Raw genomic sequence first — 19,823 nt, 5'->3', positions numbered from 1 at the left:
AGGCCTCAACAAAACCTAAGGATTAGGCTTGGAGGCCTAGCCAGAGCTGCTGCTGTGTGTGACCACCACCTGCTGAGATAGAGAACATACTGAGGAGTTTCCGGCAGCACATGACCACATATAGGGAGGCAAAAGTTTGCTCTCTATCTCCACCTGCTGGTAGATGGACACAACCCACCAGTCTATGGATTGATCAGCTTGATGATATGGAAGCATGAATTTGTAATGAAGGAAATCGGTATGGGTGCGAGCAGAGGCATTCAGCAGATCGGGCGCAGGAGCGAAGGTATCGGATACAAGGGGTCAGCCAGGGCTGGGGATTAGAACGCCTTGTGGGACGGGGGGTGGATGGTGCGAGGGTGTCCAGAGCAGAGGAGAGAGTGGTATTGTAAGCGGAGACAGCCTTGTCGACAGACTCGGAGGACAAGATGGAGGGGAGGAGAGTAGAAATACTAGAGGATAAGGTGGAAGGGTCGATAGCCTGGAGATTCCTGGAAGTAGTGGTTAGTGTTGGGCAGGGCTGAGGGGGTGATGAAGTGTGAAGGTGATGATCAGAGAGAGGAGAGGATGAGGTCAAGACAATGGCCAGTTTGGTGAGTAGGGGTGGTGGGGCACAGCTGGAGGTTGAATGAGGATGTCAGAGTGAGGAACTGAGAAGCATAAGAGTCGGGTCGTCAACGTGTATGTTAAAGTCTTCAAGAATGAGGGACGGGGATGAAGGTTCAAGAAAAACGGAGAGCCAGGCATCGAAGTCAGTAAGGAAGGAAGAGGGGGACTTATCAGGGGGGTGGTAAATGACTGCAACTCTGAGTGGCAGCGGGTAGAATAGACGGATGGAGTGGACTTCAAAGGATGAGAAGCAGTGAGACCGGTAGGAGGAGGGGTTGGAAACTACAGGAGGGCGAGAGTAGTAAGCCGACGCCTCCTCTGCGGCCAACTGGGCGGGGGGTGTGGGAGAAAAGATAACCTCCATGGCATAGGGCCACGACTGAGGCAGAGTCATCAGGGGTGAGCCAGGTTTCAGTTAGGGCAAGCATTTGAAGGGAGCGGGAGATGAAGAGATCGTGGGTGAAGGAAAGTTTGTTGCAGACCGAGCGGGCATTCCACAGGGCACATGAGAAGGGGAGGGAACAGGGGGGAGGAGGGAAATAGAGATGAGATTGGAGACATCTCGGAATCGATTGCATGGATAGGACGAGGACAGGTGTGGGGGACCTGGATTGGGATTGATGTCTCCCGCGAATAGCAGGAGGAGTGCGGAGGAGGGTGGGGGAGGTAGGGCGACGAAGACGGGATGCGCTTAGGAGGAATGGGGATGGGTTGTTAGTCATTGGCTACAATTGAATCATACAATTGCTGATTTGAAGTTTGTAGTTTTATTTCAGTTGCAGGGTGCAGTGGGAAACCCTGAGAGGGAACTGATTCGTAGAGAACAACGTACGATTTATAATTGGAAGACTGTGGAGCCATATGGTCTTAATAAGGAAGTAGTCTGGCCTCTATTAATAGCAGTATAAAGGAGTAAGTGTGGTGTGAAACTATGTGATTTGCGTAGCCTGTTGTACCGGATGCGGAAGTAGTCCTTGGTGCACCAGACGCTCTAATGGAGCTGGTAAAGGTAATTCAAAAAAAGATACATTTTAATAATATTAGGATGAGTGTTGAATCTAGAAGTATGAGACTACTGTGGGATATTGTTTGTGTAAGGTCTCCTGATGAAGTAAAAAGGAAACAAGGCCTGTGTTGAGACCGGGACCCGTTTGAAGTGAATGAGGAAATCAGCAAACATCGGATGATCTCCATTGAAAATCATGAACTGTGAAGGTTGGATATTGGATAAAGTTTAACATCGGATTTAACAGTGGAAGGATTGGTATCTTCAATTTGCATGCACTGATAGTACATCTTGGAGCGTTGCGTTTTTCATCCTATGAACTTTGTTTGACCGATTGGGTCATTTTTGACTTTGGACAATATAAGGAGAACTGACTGCGGTTGGATCATTGTCAATTTTTTATTCTATGAAAGTTGTTTGACCGATTTGGTCATTTGTGACTTTGGACATTATAAGGAGAACTAACTGTGTTTGGACTGGATGAATTGGTGGGTTTGTTGTAGATAAATATGTGAGATTTGATGTGTTTGTATGAAGAAAAGTTTTGTTAATAAATATTTTGTAATAAGTAAATTAAGTGGTAAATAAATTAGTTTGATATTGATGTATTGAATGCAGATTAATTGGAAGAAAAATTTATCCCTTGTAAGTGTATTACATAACAGAAGTGAGACGAGGAAGATGTGGGCATCTTGCAATCCACCAAAGAGGGTGATACCTTCTATACAGTTAATTTTCTTTCATTAAAAGTCATTTAATATTAAGGCAAAAGTGGGCCCAGGCAGCACCAGGTTTTTTTTTCCATCCCTCCCCCCACTAAACTTCTGAATTTCCCAGCCAATCAGATGGCAGACTCAACAGTCAGGAGTGGAATGACCATTTGGGCAACTGGGCGTGCCTAAGGGCCCAGAGACTCTGCCTGGCTGCATGCCGAACACTACAGCCCTCCTCAGTGATCCTACCTTGAAAGGCCCTAGTGGTCTAGTGTTTGAGGGGCAGGAAAGAATCCCAATCTTTCCTGCCCGCTGCTACTAGACTCTGCCTGTGCCTGGCGCAGTCATGTTTTAAAAATGGCTGCTGAGACTTCCTGCAGAAGTCTTGGCAGCCATTTTGAAAACACATCAGCTGTGGCGCCAGGCACAGGCAATGGGCAGGAAAGAGTGGAATTCATTCCTGCCCCTGCAAAAGCCACGAGACCACCAGGGCTCTTCAAGATAGGACCCACTTGCAGGGGTCTGTAGTGTGTGTGTGTAGGGGGGGTGGCAACTGTAGCGGGGGGGGGGGGGGGGGAGGCGATGCAGCAGGGTTGTGGCAGTGGTCGGGGGGGGGGGAGGGGGGCTAGGACCCTTACTGCCGGGGGGGGGGGGAGGCCCCAACTACTATCAGTCCACTCCTGCCAACAGTTAAGACATATTTTAGCTTGTCTGCCATGTTTTAATAGCTGCCCTTTTGTCCCATTCCAGGACCACATAATCAGGTCTGCTTACCAGGGTTCAGAACTCCCTTCCTGAAGAATGTTTATAATTCAGTATCTTCATACCTTGATAGTGTTCATGACCACATTCAGCAGAGCTCTGCCACTATACACCCCTTCTAGCTTAAACTCCCCTCGTAGATGCTGGAACACATTGTTCATAATCTTCTTGACCTGAGAAAAAAAAGAAAAACAACACGTTTTACTCTAGAACAGCTGCACAGTGGTGGCAGATTATCGTAGACCAACTCACTGCTTGCTTCTTATATCTTAACTGGTTCAATCAGACAGCCAAGAACTTTTACTATGAATTTTTGATAACCTTGAATCTAGACAACTTTACCTCCTGGACATCTACGTAGGATATCACTATAAAATGTTTAACAACTGGCTTTCTGGGTCTCCCAGTTGCAGTTTTATGCTGCACTCAAATCAATTACATGAACAGCCAAAGAATATGAGCTATGTGCAGAAAGCTCCTGGTACTCTGTAGAAACTCCATTTAAGGGAAAGCACCTGCTCTGACTTAAAGCCCAAACTTGTGAATGTATTGTAGTGCCCTGTGAGTGAAAGTAAAAAGCCTGCCTATCAGAAAATGCCTGCACAACCCAAGACAGCAAATCAGAGCAGGCTGCTGGTCCTGTAATGGCTGAAAAATTCCACATTAGATTATTTTTGACATTTTTTGCCTTCCATTTTTTATTGAAATTCACAGAATGTATACATAAAAGGTTCAAGAATACCAACATTATTACTTTTATTACATTTTAGCGACCATCATCCCATGATCTGCAGCAGAACATAACAATATCCCCAAGAACCCCTCCATCTCACACCACCCTCCCCTGTACCTCATCATTTTCAAATCAAAATCTACATCAAACAAGGGGGACTGTTAACCATTCAAAATTCTACTGCGAGCAGTTGGGGTCAAGGTATCCAAAAAGGGGGACCAGCATTGAAGAAAACAAGTTCCCTGCCGTGACGACAGGCCATGAATGTCTTTATGCTCCAAAGCACTCAACATGATCATGCCGGACCGCAAATGTTGTATAGTGGGGTGGTTAGGTTGCAGCCACTTGCTTAGGATAATCTTCTTGCCCACTATCACCTCCGTCTCAGAAGGTCCTTCAACCCTGTCTGGGCTGGTCCTTGCAAATGAAATGAATCAAACAACAAAATAGGCCTGGGCCTCCACCGGAGCCTCCACATCCGGGACACACAAAGGCACAACCGTGTCCAAAAATCTAAAATCGGGGGACAGGACCAGAACATGAGCCCCCACTCCCGAACACTTTGGACACTCGTCATTAGGGTGCAAAGTAGCTTTAAATGCTCTGAGAGACATAAAGGCGAATAAAAAATTTAAATTGCAGCTCTCAATAATCAACACTCCCTAATGTCTTGTATGTAGTTAGCAAACATGAGTGAAGCAGTATGTCCCGAATGTGGACCCCCAATTCAAGAGACCATTTCATAGCCAAAGGTCCATAAGCAACCATAGATGAACCCTCCCATAGATGGCCATGATAGTACCTAAATGGAACCAGCTGTTGGGCATCCAAACCATACATTTCCACAAGGTGTTCCCACACTTGAGGACAATGAGGTTCGAGGCAGAGAAACAATATAGTGCAGTAGCTGGTAGTAGGAAAAAGAGTCTCGAGCAGAGAGGTGGTGGCTGACCCAGAGTTCAGTAAATGGTGTAAGGGTGCCATCCTCTTTCAGTACCTAGAAAAGGTAAACAAGTCCCTGCTGCTTCCATCTTAAAAAAAAAACTCGCTAGCATATACGTTTTAAAGGCAACGCTACTTTTAAACACATTTTAAAAAAATGCTTTGCTTCTAAATGCTCTCCAGTGCTTAGCCTTTAAATGAATTGCTAAACATAGCTGTCTTAAACACATTCTAACAGCCTTAGAAACCCTGCTTCTAAATGCTTGCCTTACAAATGACTTGTTAAACATAAACGTTTAATGCCACAATAAGATCACTAATCAGGATAGAGTAAACACAGAAGTAGCACATGTGGGTTTGCCTTGTGGGGCGAGCTGGATGAACCATACAGGCCTTTTCTTGCCGTCATCCACTATGTTACTATGTCAATATGTTACTCTAAAGGCCTTTTAAATGTCTTAAATGCTCTAATGCTTTAAATAGAGGGCAACTGAACCTTGTACCAATTGATTAAATACAATTGACTACCACGCTTAAAAGGGTAAGAGAATAGTCATGTCCAGCATTACTGATAGCATAAATTAAATGTACTTCTTTAACTTGCTCTGATTCCCAGACAAATGAGCCACCCTGCACAATCATGCACCAACTATAGATACATGCTTGCATGCTCTGACTACAAACTAGCATTATCAGTAGAAACAGTTGCCAAGTTTAAATGCAAATGTAGGTTGGCTTACTGTGAATTGTTGCCAAGCTTCGAACTGTTGCTAAAGCTTAAATGCAAGTGTAAGCTGTGAATTGTTGCCTAGCTTGTATTGTTGCTAAGCTTAAATGCAAATGTAAGCTGTGAACTGTTGCCAAGCTTTGAATTGTTGCTAAGCTTAAATGCAAATGTAAGCCGTGAACTGTTGCCAAGCTTTGAATTGTTGCTAAGCTTAATTGCAAAAGGCAAGCTTTCCCTCGCCTGAATTGTAGCCAAGCTCAAATGTGAATGTAAACTTTGAACCGCCTAGCCACATTGCAAAAGTAAGCTTGACTCGCTTGGATTTAAACCAGCTAAATGTTTGCCGCAACACCCTAGAAATAGATATGTATACCAGTAAAACACTCCTAACCATCCATTATCTCTCCCTACTCTTATACGCAAACACAACCTACAACCCAGATAATAACAAACCCATTATCCACAAATCACACAGCACTCACATACACACAATATCCACCCTAGAGAACATCCACAACAACTCAACCACAATACAACAATACTATCTACAACCAACCGACAACCCACCAAACCAAAGACACAACAATCAACCAAAAGGAACAACCTCCGGATATAAATACCGCCGACTAAAAAAGGAAAACAACAACGACAACAAATCCAATCATCGAAGAAACAGACAACTAATAAAAATAAACACATCGAACCCGCCCACGGAACCATACCATTCAATCCAACTAGGATACATCAATGCAAGATCAGCAGTAAGCAACTCAGTAGATATACTAGACTGGATTACCACGGATAACTTAGACCTTCTATTTATTACAGAAACCTGGTTCCACAGCCCTACAGACCCCGCCATTTTAGAAACATGCCCACCAAAATACAAAATAACCCACTGGACAAGAAATGGAAAAAAAAGAGGCGGCGGAATAGCTATTATCTACAAACCCGAATTCACCATCACAATCACGGGCGAATCTACCTCGCCTCAACTTGAAATTGCATCAACAAGAATCAATCATCCAAACCTAATAGGACACCTTAACAAAATCCTATTCTACAGACCACCAGGAAAATGGCAAGACTCCCAAGCACAACTCATGGATTTCATCTCGAACTCCTGCATATCAGCCTCAAACATCCTCATACTAGGAGACATCAACCTACACCTAGAAGATGACACTTCATCAAGCACACAAGAATGCAAAGAATTCCTAAAACTTTGGGATCTGCAAGTACCCAACACACAACCAACACACGAAAAAGGACACACACTTGATATCATAACAAACAAATTCGAACCGGATTCAACCATCACACTCACTGACACAAGATGGACACCTACACTATGGTCAGACCACCATAAAGCAAATGTCTCTCTCTGCTGGCGAAAAACACACACTAACACAATCAATAAACATGAGTGAACAACATACACAACGAGAGGAAAAATAGACCCCACAATATTCTGGCAAAAGATCTACCAGAACGAATGGCCAACAAACGCTGACAACATCCAATTCCTCCAAGAATGGGACGATCTATGTACAACAACATTAGACAAAATCGCCCCAATCCAAACCAGAACATCACGCAGGAAGAAAACAAATCCATGGTTCACCGAAGAGCTGAAAAAACTTAAAACACAAGTCAGAAAACTAGAACGAGAATGGAACAAAAAAAAAAAAAATGAACAAACACTGAACGCATGGAAACTACTTCGGAGAAAATACAAATACACCATAAAACAGACCAAAAGACTACATTACAAAACAATAATAGGACCAAACTACAAAGACACACAAACTCTTCAACCTTGTGAACAAACTGTTAGACACCACACCAGTTACAAACAACGGCAAAGATGTACCAGATGCGGACAACCTTGCGAAATACTTCAAGGAGAAAATTATACAACTACGACTCAAATACCTGCCAGCCCTATTGAGTACGCCACAATTTTAGACTGTCTAGACCCAGAAGAAGGAACATACCCTGCAGACAGAACTTGGACCGAATTCGAAATACTATCTGAAGACCTCATATCTGAAACTCTCAAAAGATATGCAAAATCCAATTGCAAACTAGACACGTGCCCGAACAACCTCATGAAATCTGCTCCTCAACAATTCATAACAGACCTAATGAGCCACATAAACTTCATGCTACAAAATGGACTTTTCCCAAAAGAAAAAGGAAAAATCTTACTCACCCCAATCCCTAAAGACACAAAGAAAAGCACAAGTGAAATAACCAACTACAGGCCAGTAGCATCCATACCTTTAATAACCAAAATAACAGAAGGAATGGTAACCAAACAACTCACAAACTATCTAAACAAACACTCAATACTACATGACGCCCAATCAGGATTCCGGTCGAATCATAGCACAGAAACAGTATTAGTCACCCTTATGACCAAATTCAAACAGACAATTGCAACTGGCAACAATATACTCCTCCTTCAATTTGACATGTCAAGTGCCTTTGACATGGTTGACGACGGAATCCTATTACACATACTCAAATACTTTGGCATTGGAGGTAATGTCCTGAATTGGTTCGAAGGGTTCCTAACCCAACGTTCATATCAAGTCACATCAAATTCGACCACATCTAAGGCATGGATACCTGAATGTGGAGTACCACAAGGATCACCTCTCTCACCAACCATTTTTAACTTAATGATGATCCCTTTGGCAAAACTCCTATCAAACCATAACCTTAACCTATATATCTACGCTGATGATGTGACAATATACATCCCCTTCAAACAGGACATAAACGAAATCCTCAACGAAATTGATCAAAGCCTACACATCATGAACACATGGGCGGATGCATTTCGACTAAAATTAAATGCAGAAAAAACTCAATGCCTGATTCTCACATCTCAATACAACACAAAGAATTCACAACCATAAACACTCCAAACCTGAACCTTCAAGTCTCAGAAACGCTAAAAATCCTTGGAATCACCATTGACCGCCACCTAACGCTTGAAACTCATGCTAACAACACAACAAAAAAGATGTTTTACAGCATGTGGAAACTAAAAAGGATAAGACCGTACTTCCCAAGATCCGTCTTTCGCAGCCTAGTGCAATCCCTTGTGCTCAGCCATTTGGATTATTGCAACTCACTATATGCAGGCTGCAAAGAACAAACACTGAGGAAACTTCAAACAGCCCAGAATACGGCAGCCAGACTCATCTTTGGAAAGCCAAAATATGAAAGTGCAAAACCATTAAGAGAAAAACTGCACTGGCTTCCACTCAAGGAACGCGTCACTTTTAAAGTATGCACATTAGTCCACAAAATCATTCACGGTGAAGCCCCATCCTACATGTCTGAGTTAATAGACTTACCACCCAGAAATGCCAAAAGATCATCCCGAACCTTCCTTAACCTCCACTTCCCCAATAGCAAAGGCGTGAAATATAAAACATTACACGCGTCAACCTTTTTTCTCACATGAGCACGCAGTTTTGGAATACACTGCCACGCAACCTAAGAACAACCAACGAGCAAGCTTCCTTCCGCAGATTATTGAAGACTCATCTTTTCGAACAAGTCTATGGATAGAAACAAAACACATAAAGTCCACACTTACTGTTCACTAATGCATCGTACATTCACCTCGGAACTCCAATCCCCGTATTATCACATCACTCATACCTTTTCTCACAGAAAGTTATATACCATATGACTTCATGCCTTTCTATCGCCTCTAAGCTCCCATTGTTTCCTTCCAAAGTTGCAATGCCTATGTTCAGTGTGTATATTAGAGAAAAATGTTGTGCCCCTAAACCAATCTGTCAAATGTTGCATGCAGCCGGCTACCAATAGCATCTGAACACTAGGAACCTCCAAACCACCCTTAATCCTGGGTAGGTATGTTTGAGAGAGAGGGACATGAGCCCGGTGACCCCTTCACAAAAACTCTTCACCAAACTGTGCAGTACAAACTCATCCACGCAATAGGAAAAGAGAGAGGACCTGGATCACATAGGTCCACTTAGAGATTAGTATCATATTGTAAACAGCAACCCAACCCCATAAAGAAAGTGGCAGATTCTTTCACATCAGTGGCGTAGCCAGAAAACCAATTTTGGGTGGGCCTGAGCCCAAAGTGGGTGGCACAAAAGTTTCTCTGCCTCGCCCTACCTTCACCTCAAAATATAAATACTTTAGCTAATGAGGATCCTCTAACTCTGTCAGCTAAAGACTTCCTCTGAAAGTGGCCAGAACTTCCCTTTACCAAGCTTGGCAGGCAGCAGCAACATCCCTAAGCGACCAAAACTGGCACCCCTTGCATCCTTAGTTGTCAGTAACTCAAAGATGCTGTCGTCAACTGCAGAGCTTGGTAGAAGGGAGCTCTGACTGCCTTTGGAGGATGGATGCTTGGGGAGCCCCACCAGCTATAAAGCAAGGGTAATGGCCAGTGTTAGACATGCTCTGGCCCAGGTCAGAAAATAAAGGAGGGCACTCTCTCCAATCCCCTCTCTTCCCTGCCTCCCTTCCGATTTCTGTACCTGCCATTACTATCACACTGACAGACCCTCACCAAAACCAGAACAAGGGATCACAAGTTAGAAATAAAAATATTTACACAAAAATTGAATTGAGAACCCCAAGAAGTTAAACTTAACATGTACTACAACCCTGAAGAAATAAAAACAAAAATGCATTTCCTTTGTACTGAACACAATGCAAAGACATTTGCTATGCACTTTTCACAAAGCTAACATATTCCATTTAAACATTAAAAAAAATGCTTTTTTCTACCTTTGATGTCTGGACATTTTATTTTTCCATTAAGTTGCTTCTAATTTCCTGTCGTCTACTAATTCTCCTTCAAGTGACTGCTGTGCATTTGTCTTTTCTCCTCTCTACTGTCTATTCCCTCACTACATCTACCTCTGACATACTGATCATTCCTTTTTAGCTGCTTCCTCTTTTTTTTATTTTCTGCTTCTCTGTCAACTCAAATTTTACTCTCTTTCTCGCCTTTCTCCTTCTTTTTACTTTACAGCTGCCTATCAGATCATCATCTTCTTCTCTCACCCACTACCTCTCCCATTACCCAACTTACTCCTTCTCCAGCCATTCCCTTTCATCTTTAATCTACTCCCCATTACTATATTTCTATCTTCTGTAATCACTATCCTCTCATCCATTTCCTTGCCACCCTCTTCCTCCTCCTGCCTCCAGCATCTCCCACATGGTTCCACCAGTCCCAGCATCTTCCACCCTTCTAGCTCTCTGTCCCTTCTCTTCTCTCCTCCCCTGTCCCCCATGGTCCAGCATTTCTCCATCTCTCTTCCCTCACTCCCATTGTCTGGCATCTCTCCATCATTCTTGTTTGCTCCTGGATCCAATATCTCCCTCTCTCCCCTCTCCTATGAATCTCCCCTGCCTCTCATCCAACCCCATGTTCTACATCTCCCCCTCTCTCCCATTGTCCACATCCTTCTTTCCCCCTCTCTTGTACCCCAGATCCAATATCTGTTTTCCCCTCCTTCCCATGCAGCATTCTCTTCCTTCCTCCACCATGTCCAACATTTCTGTCTCTCTCCCACTGTCCACCATCTCTGTCTCCCCCTCCCTTGTGCCCCAGCTCCAATATCTCTTTCTCCTCCTCCCATACAGCATCTCTCCCTTCTTCCCATCCAATGTCATGCCCAACATTTCTCCCTCTCTTCTCCGTGCACAATCTACATAAGTAATGCCATACTGGGAAAAGACCAGGGGTCCATCGAGCCCAGCATCCTGTCCATGACAGCGGCCAATCCAGGCCAAGGGCACCTGGCAAGCTTCCCAAACGTACACACATTCTATACATGTTATTCCTGGAATTGTGAATTTTTCCCATTCAGTAGCGGTTTATGGACTTGTCCTTTAGGAAACCGCCCAACCCCTTTTAAAACTCTGCTAAGCTAACCGCCTTCACCACTTTCTCCGGCAACGAATTCCAGAGTTTAATTATACGTTGGGTGAAGAAAAGTTTTCTCCGATTTGTTTTAAATTTACTACACTGTAGTTTCATTGCATGCCCCCTAGTCCTAGTATTTTTGGAAAGCGTGAACAGACGCTTCACATCCACCTGTTCCACTCCACTCATTATTTTATATACCTCTATCATGTCTCCCCTCAGCCGTCTCTTCTCCAAACTGAATAGCCCTAGCCTCCTTAATCTTTCTTCATAGGGAAGTCGTCCCATCCCTGCTAGCCCCGCTCTTCACTAGCCAATCGTCGAGATAAGGAAACACATGCACTCCCAGTCTGCGTAGCGACCCTGCGACTACAGCTAGGCATTTTGTAAACACTCTGGGCGCAGACGCCAGAACAAAAGGCAGTACGCAGTACTGAAAGTGCTGTGTTCCCAGCTAAAAGTACTGCTTGGAGAAACCAACACTCCATTCCCACGTATCGCAACACTGCAAACAGGTAGTCCCAGTGTAGAAAATCAAAAGCTTTTTCAGCATCAAGACTAGCAAACATCAAAGATTCCCAGGAGGCCCAGCTCTGCGCCACAGCCAGCAACGCCCTACGCATGTTCAGGCCCGGGTGCCGCCCCTTAACAAACCCGACCTGGTGAACCCTCACTAAACCTGGGATATGCTTGACCAGCCATTCTGCCAAATTCTTCACCAGAATCTTAAAATCCACATTGAGTAGTGAGATTGGTCTAAATGCTGCTGTGGAGTCTGGGGCCCTACTGGGCTTAGGTATAAGTGTGATGAGGGCTTCATTAGCCTGAGGAGAAAAGGCACCCCCAGCGTCCACAGCCTCATAATAGGCTGTAAGTGGGGCACATATATAGTGTGCCATCGTCTTATAGCATTCCGAAGAAAACCCATCAGATCCCAGGGAAGTGCCCAATGAGAGAGATTTGATCGCGAGTTGCACCTCTCGCACACGCAATGGGGCACTTAGTTGACTGCACGCCTCTGGGGAAAGTTTCAGAATGCCAAAGTCCTCAAGATAATCAAGCACCGATGGGCCCACCAGACTCGGATCCGGCTGATAGATTAACGAAAAATAGTCATAAAAACTTTGCATAACATCAGGCGGGCGGTGTTTACGACAGCCGTCCGAGGACACTAAAATGGGACTAAATGTTCTAGGTGACCATGCTTTCACCACCCGGGCAAGCAATTTTCTTGTCTGGTTGCCATATCGATAATATTGAAAATGTCGAGAAACGTTGAGAAATCAGTGTGGTGTTAAGATCCCCCTTAGGGAGCCCCCTCCCTTGACCCTTGCCGGACACCAGGTTTTATGAATGGGACAAATCCATGAGTTCATCTACAAAATCTCATGAAGTATCTGTATGTGGGTAATAGCAATTTCAGGTGGATCATACTAATAAACAGTGGCCATCATGGTCTCGTACCTAGCAGAGACATGTTATATGGGCCTACTTAGCTTTTTTATAACGACGTTCTAGTAAGATTATTCTTTGGGAAAATCTTTTGTTATGGGCGTTCATATAACTAATTATTTCGCCTTTCATCACTGCTTTTGAAGCTTCCCAGAATAAAATGGGTGTGTCTTGATGTTCACTGTTTAAGTCTGCATAGTCTTTCCATTTCTTAGCTATGTGATCCCAAAAATCTGGGTTTGTGGTCACGTATGAAGGAAACCTCCAATGACCCAATGTGTCTGATGGAAGGTCCATTATAAAGTCTACCCAGAACAAAGTGTGATCAGACACCACCATAGGGCCCAGCATTGCAGCAGTTACTCTGGAGAAAATAGAGGCAGAGGTCAAAATGTAGTCAATGTGTGACCATGTCCGGTGAATCCTTGACAGATGGGCGTAATCTCTTTGAGTTGGATGTAACAACCACCAAGGGTTCACCAGATTCAGCAGCTGACAAAGATATGGCAATCCCTTATCCTTGCCCAAAGCGCTACACGCTCTAGGCGACGATCTATCTAAGGTTGGGTCAAAGACCTGATTAAAGTCTCCCATAACGATCCACGGAGCTGTATCATATTTAAGGCCCAATCAGACAAGGTTATGAAAAAAACCTCGCATCATATGCATTTGGTCCATAGACTACACAGAGGTAATAATCCTGACCCATGTAATTTAAATGTACCAGCACATAACATCCCTCGGTATCCCTTTCCACCAATTTGGACACGCAGGGTAGGCCTCTCTTTATAAGTATGGCTACTCCCCCACGACAACCTGCAGCGGAAGAAAAGTGACATTCCCTCACCCATTGCTGGCATAACTTTTAAGTTCAGTGTCCTAGGAGGGGTCACGTGACGCTATGCAGAGGAGCGGACGCTAATTGCTTCGCTCCTGCTCCCGCATAGCCGAATCAGCATAGAATATCCCGAAAAAGTGACTGCAGTTACCCAGAAAATCGGCGAACCACCATAGGAGGCAAAGCCCCAACTTTAAACACCATACTTCTCCGCGATGGCGGCTAAAAATCTGCGTAAAGATAAAGAGAAAAGCAGATTGGCGGACGATAAGATTGCAGCCCCGGCGAGCCCAGCGGCCTCTCAGGTGGGATCCGCATGGGCCGCCGAAATTGTAGAAGAGGTTACCACTGCCATGGAAACGATATTAGAGAAAAAATTGGGCTCATTAACAGCAAAGCTGGAAGCTCTCAATAATAATGTTACACAGATTGGAGAAGATATGGCGAACTTCCAGCGTCGGACTGGCGAACTAGAAGACCGCATGGAGAAAGTCGAGGAGGCTCAAACAAAATTACAAAAACTGGTGGACTCTTATGCTGATAAAATCGAAGATCTGGAGAACAGATCCAGAAGAAATAACTTAAGGCTGGTAGGCATACCAGAAAATCAAGGAGATCATGATTTGAAAAGATACCTGGAAGTGTGGCTGAACAAGGAGCTGGAGCTGCCGATGGAGCTGGGCCCCTTGAGAATCGAACGGGCCCATCGGTTGGGCATAAAGCAGGCGAACTCAACAAGGCCCAGAGTGGTCATCTGCAAAATCCTTAATTTCGCGCACAAAACGGCGATATTACAAGCCCTGCGCTCTGGGAAAGAGTTGATTTGTGGAACTCAAAAAATCCTATGTTTCCAGGATTATTCGGCGGGGGTGTCGGCGCAAAGGAAATTATTTTTGCCGATTTGCGCTGAGTTGGTGAAAAGAAAAATTAAGTTTGCATTGATGTATCCGGCAAAACTGCGGATTACTTATCAATCATCAACGAACACCTACTCATCCGTTGAAGATGCGCAGCAATTTGTGCGGCAGTTGGAACCTAATCGCTGAGTTCCTGATTTGAAGCAGTAATAAGGAAACATAGGTTACCTGATATATGCGATAAGAGCGAGGAAGAAGGTTTGATTTGGTATATATTTTCTTCCCCTTTTTCTTTTCATGTGCAGTTGAATGTGGAGACTTACAACCAGAAGGAATAAAGAAGCATGGTTGAAATTTGGACCTACTTGTTGATATGAGGGGACTGGTGATAAGAAGAATTATTCCTCTCCTTATATAGACTATATATATGATTGAAAGAATTCATGTTTGTTTGATATGCTTATTATTATCTGTTCTTTTAAATGGGGGTTTAGTAGGGAAAATAGAAGTTGAATGTTAAGGTGGGAGGGTACTGGAGAAATGGAAAGGGGTAGGGTTAAATAACTAAGATATCATAAGGGATATTAATAAAACCTTTAAAATAATTATGTTAATAGGCCTGATTTGAGATTGAGGGGGCGGCGTATAAAGTGACTCGATCCTAGGGAGGGATCTTGGGGGTAAGAAGGGGTTTGGGAAGATGGTATTGGGTGGGTTAGAGGGGAAAGGGATAGGGAAGGGAGGGACTCAGGGAGGGGAAATAAGTGTATGGGCATTAACATTAAGGATGAGGGCTCAATTACTTTGGATAACTACTCAATATGATGTGTGGGCTTGGATGAGAACTATTGGATTATACAAGGGGGGTCAGAGGCTGGGCTGGCTCCTCTCAGACAATAAGGCAACTATCTGGTGGACAATATACAATAAATGCATAGAAAAATGACTAAGATAATCACATGGAATGTGGGAGGTATTCACTCCCCCATAAAAAGATCAAAAATATTGCATTACTTACAACGAATCAGAGCTGATATAGTATTTTTACAAGAAACACATTTGTCAGAGAGTGAACATGACAAGTTGGTGAAATGGTGGGTAGGGGAATGTATATCTTCGGCGGCAGTGGGACGTAAAGGAGGAGTGGCAATTCTTATCCGAAAGGGGGTGGCAATGCAACTCACGAACATCATAAAAGACCCGGATGGTCGATTTATTTTCTGTAAGGCGGTAATAGCCAGAAAGCAGGTGAATCTGGGAAGTATATATGCCCCGAATCAATTTGACCTCAAATTTTATAAGAAATTAATATCAATACTAACCCAGGTAGACCCTGTCCCATTGGTGCTAGGGGGTGATTTTAACATGACATGGGATATGCAGTTGGATAGGTCTAATCCTATGCAGGGCCGAGGGACACAAACATCGAAGGGCTTGCCAGACTTCTGTTCTATACTTAACCTTATAGACGTTTGGCGAGTACTACATCCTTTGGAAAAGGAATATACTCATCAGTCCAGGGCTCATGGTACTCATTCCAGGATCGATTATCTGTTAATCTCGAGAGAGCTCTTTTCGGACGTAGGAGAAGCTGAGATTGGCCCCTGTATAATCTCAGACCATGCGATGGTCTGGATGACCTGGAACTTGGGGAGTCAGGAGGGGGTGCAAAAAAACTGGTCTTTCCCTAGCTATCTATATAATGTTGGGAAATTTAAGGAATTCTTAATGAGCAAGTGGGAAGAATATTCACACTTCAATGAAGGGGCAAAAGATAGTTCAGTACTATTTTGGGAGGCTGGGAAAGCAGTACTGCGAGGAGACATTATAAATTATGTAAGCCATTATAAGAAAGTCAGGGATAAAGAAATTTTACGCTTGGAGAAAAAACTATTGAGCTTACGAAAACACTTTGGGAAAAAACCAACTCCCAAAATTAGACAAGACATTATAACAGTCCAGACATCTCTGAACGCCTTACTTCATGACCGGGCGGTAAAATCACAAATGTATTATAAATTTCAACTTTATAAACAAGGAAACAAAGGTGGTAAGATGCTGGCAAGGTTAATAGCGGCTAAACGTTCTTCTAGACACATTTTAACTATTAGGAATGAGGGGGGGAAACTACTCCACACAGATAAAGAGATAAGAGAAGTTTTTCAAAATTTTTTTCAATCACTGTATGGCTCGGGGGAAGAGAGAGGTCTAAGCGCAGAGCTTTATCTGGATAATGTCTCAACCCCTAAAATTCAACTGACAGAACGAAAGATTTTGAACGCTCCTATTAGTTGTGATGAAGTAAGCTGGGCAATAGGGTGTAGTAAATTGGGTAAATCTCCGGGTCCAGACGGGTTTAAAGCAGAATTTTACAAACTGCTGGGAGACTCGATAGTACCATCTTTAACTCAAGCATTTAATGCCTGGGTAGACCAAGACCATTTGCCGGGCCACCTTAACCAGGCCCAGATAATAGTTTTGCCTAAACCTAAAAGGGACCACACCTTAGTAACTTCGTATAGACCTATTTCGCTTCTCAACCAAGAAGTAAAATTATTTGCTAAGATATTGGCGAATAGGCTACGACGTGTTCTCCCATGCATTATTCACGAAGCTCAGGTGGGGTTTGTTCAGGGAAGATCAGTGGCACGAAATCTTAGGTGTATTCTAGCATCCCTGGAACGCCTGGAGGCTGGAGGTGAATCATCTATTATGATTAGCTTCGATGCCGAAAAGGCATTCGATAGAGTGGAGTGGCCTTTTCTGTCTTGGACAAATACGGGATCCAAGGCTGGTTTGTGAGGGCGATAGCGGCACTGTACGAGTCACCAAAAGCTAAGATGTGGGTGAATGGAATGTTTTCTGAGGAATTTGAAATTAAGAGAGGGACTCGGCAGGGATGTCCGCTGTCGCCCTTACTCTTCGCATTATATATGGACCCATTAATCCGAGATATAAATCAATGTTCCACAATTAGGGGAGTGGGGCTTGGAGAACAGGAATTTAAGGTAGCGGCCTTCGCTGATGATTTGTTGGTATTGTTAACAAACCCACAGGAGTCATTAGGTGATCTTTTGGAGGTTTTTTCAGAATTTGGGGCATACTCTGGGTTCAAATTGAACTACGACAAATCGGAAGCGATGGCCATAACAGCAGATACTCGTAGAACATGGAGGGGACAATTTCCACTGAACTGGGTGGATGACTCATTTCGCTACCTGGGCATTTATTTAACACCAAGGACAAAGGGGCTTTATAGAACAAATGTGCAGTGGCTGTTAGACAAAACAAAGCAACAATTGGAAGCCTGGAAAGGACTGACACTGTCATTATCAGGGCGCATATGTCTCATTCGCATGGTAATTCTCCCCAGGTGGTTATATGTAATGCAAACTCTGCCTTTGCAGTTGTTACAGAAAGATATAAGGATGTTTTACCGTATAGTGACGAAGTTTTGTTGGGCATATAAGAAGGCAAAGGTGCAAATGTCATTATTACTGGGGGGGGGGGGGGGGGGGTGGAATCAGGGAGGAATAGGCTTGTCCAACATTAAATATTATAACATGGCATGTAATTTGAGACATGTTCGTGATTGGATCTATGACTCGGATTATCACACACCTCTGGAAATAGAGAAAGAGCTATTTAAACCATATCAGCTGGTGTCATTACTGCAAGGGGATAACAAGTCTTTGCCTCAGTTGATGAGAAAATCAGTATTGCTGAGCCCCGTACGGGAAGCGTGGAGATTCCTGGGTAAACAATTGGGAGGTGATCCGAGGGTAACAGAACTTCTAACGATAAGAGGGAACCCAATGTTCAGACCTGGACAAGAGAATTTGGTGTTCAGGCGGTGGGAGGCTCAGGGTCTCCATAACTTGGGAACAGTGGTAGATCAGACAGGGGTGCCTAGAGCTCTGGTCATGTTGATTCCGCGGGAATCAATTCGCTGGGGTGACAATTTTGCCTACTGTCAGCTGAAACACTATGTTCACTCTCTCGACAAAGAAGCACTTAAGTTTAAATTGGGAGAGAAAATACAGAACTTATTAACGGAAATTTCAGAGGAAGCGCCAGCCATATCCAAGCTACAGCAGAAAATCTGGACATTGGCACCTGGAAAGGAGCTGACCCAGCTTAGGAGAAGATGGGAGTTGGACGTGGGATGTGATCTTGCTTTTTGGGATATTGCAGCTCATCTTAAGGGTATTCCCCAATTAATTAGCGGGGCAGGATATCGAGAATGTGCATATAGAATTGTTCACAGAGCCTATTTTTCACAGGTCCAGCTATTTCGGGCGGGGGGAATTGAAACACCTACCTGCCCGAAGTGTAAAGCTGCTGATAATTCTCTATACCATGGGCTCTGGGAATGTCTGGTTGTAAGATGTTTTGGAGGAGGGTGACAGCTTTCCTCTCCCTTTTGACGTCAAACCATGTTCAGGGGACACCTATTCAAGTGGTGCTTGATTGCCCAGGTTCCTTTGGGAGGCTCAAAGCAGGAGAGGTGCTGTTGTGCCGTAAGCTATGTTTGATTGCAAGAAAATGTATAATGCAACAGTGGACTTCATCGGATGCACCAGAATTCTGGCATTGGCGTAACCAAATACATCAAGTACTTACATGGGAAGCACAAGAAGTTAGAGGCTCATTTAAACGTAAAACCCGATTTTTGAAGCTCTGGAATCCTTATTTAGCCAAGTTATCACATCAGGGGAGAAGCCTAATCCTTAACAAACTATGAATATAGGGGGTAAAGGTTTTGATGTTTATGTAGAGAACCAATATGAGATAAAAGTGGGGGGGAGGGGAGGGGGGATATAGGAAAATTAAGAAGGCTCAAAAATATGAGAATGGATCTGGACGTTGAGTTGTTGTATAACTTGAAGATATGAATGCATATACTTGCTGAAGATTGTAATTCAAAGTTGTTTATTTTTTGATCTCAATAAAAAAGTTGAAATATAAGTTCAGTGTCCGAAAGTTTTGTTTCTTGCAGGCATGCAATGGATGCTTTATGATGCTTAAGGATAAAATCTTAGATCATTTTATGAGGGATGTAATTCCGGAGACATTCCAAGAGATTACATGAAATGTGGAGGCGCTAATAGCCTGGCCCAAACTGGATCCGCGAGTCAGCCAAACACCAAAATAGGAAACACTCCAGGCCGCCCAGCCTCAACCTGGAGTACTAAAATATCTACTGAGGTGTCAATCAGTGTCCCCAACTAAAGGGTTCTAAAGTA

General features: G+C 43.8%; 1 protein-coding gene across 2 annotated transcripts in view; it reads right to left on the bottom strand.

Annotated features, from left to right (window-relative positions):
* FKBP15 (FKBP prolyl isomerase 15) overlaps positions 1 to 19,823 on the bottom strand; it is a 1,277,056-nt gene that overhangs the window by 89,207 nt on the left and 1,168,026 nt on the right. For both annotated transcript variants that reach the window (XM_030206543.1, XM_030206544.1), the window contains one exon: positions 3,156 to 3,263. In XM_030206543.1, the coding sequence (XP_030062403.1) occupies positions 3,156 to 3,263 (108 nt within the window). The remainder of the gene's footprint in view (positions 1 to 3,155; positions 3,264 to 19,823) is intronic.

This window comes from Microcaecilia unicolor, chromosome 6 (genome assembly GCF_901765095.1).
Source record: "Microcaecilia unicolor chromosome 6, aMicUni1.1, whole genome shotgun sequence".
NCBI lineage: Eukaryota > Metazoa > Chordata > Amphibia > Gymnophiona > Siphonopidae > Microcaecilia > Microcaecilia unicolor.
This window is presented reverse-complemented; position numbering and strand designations above follow the sequence as displayed.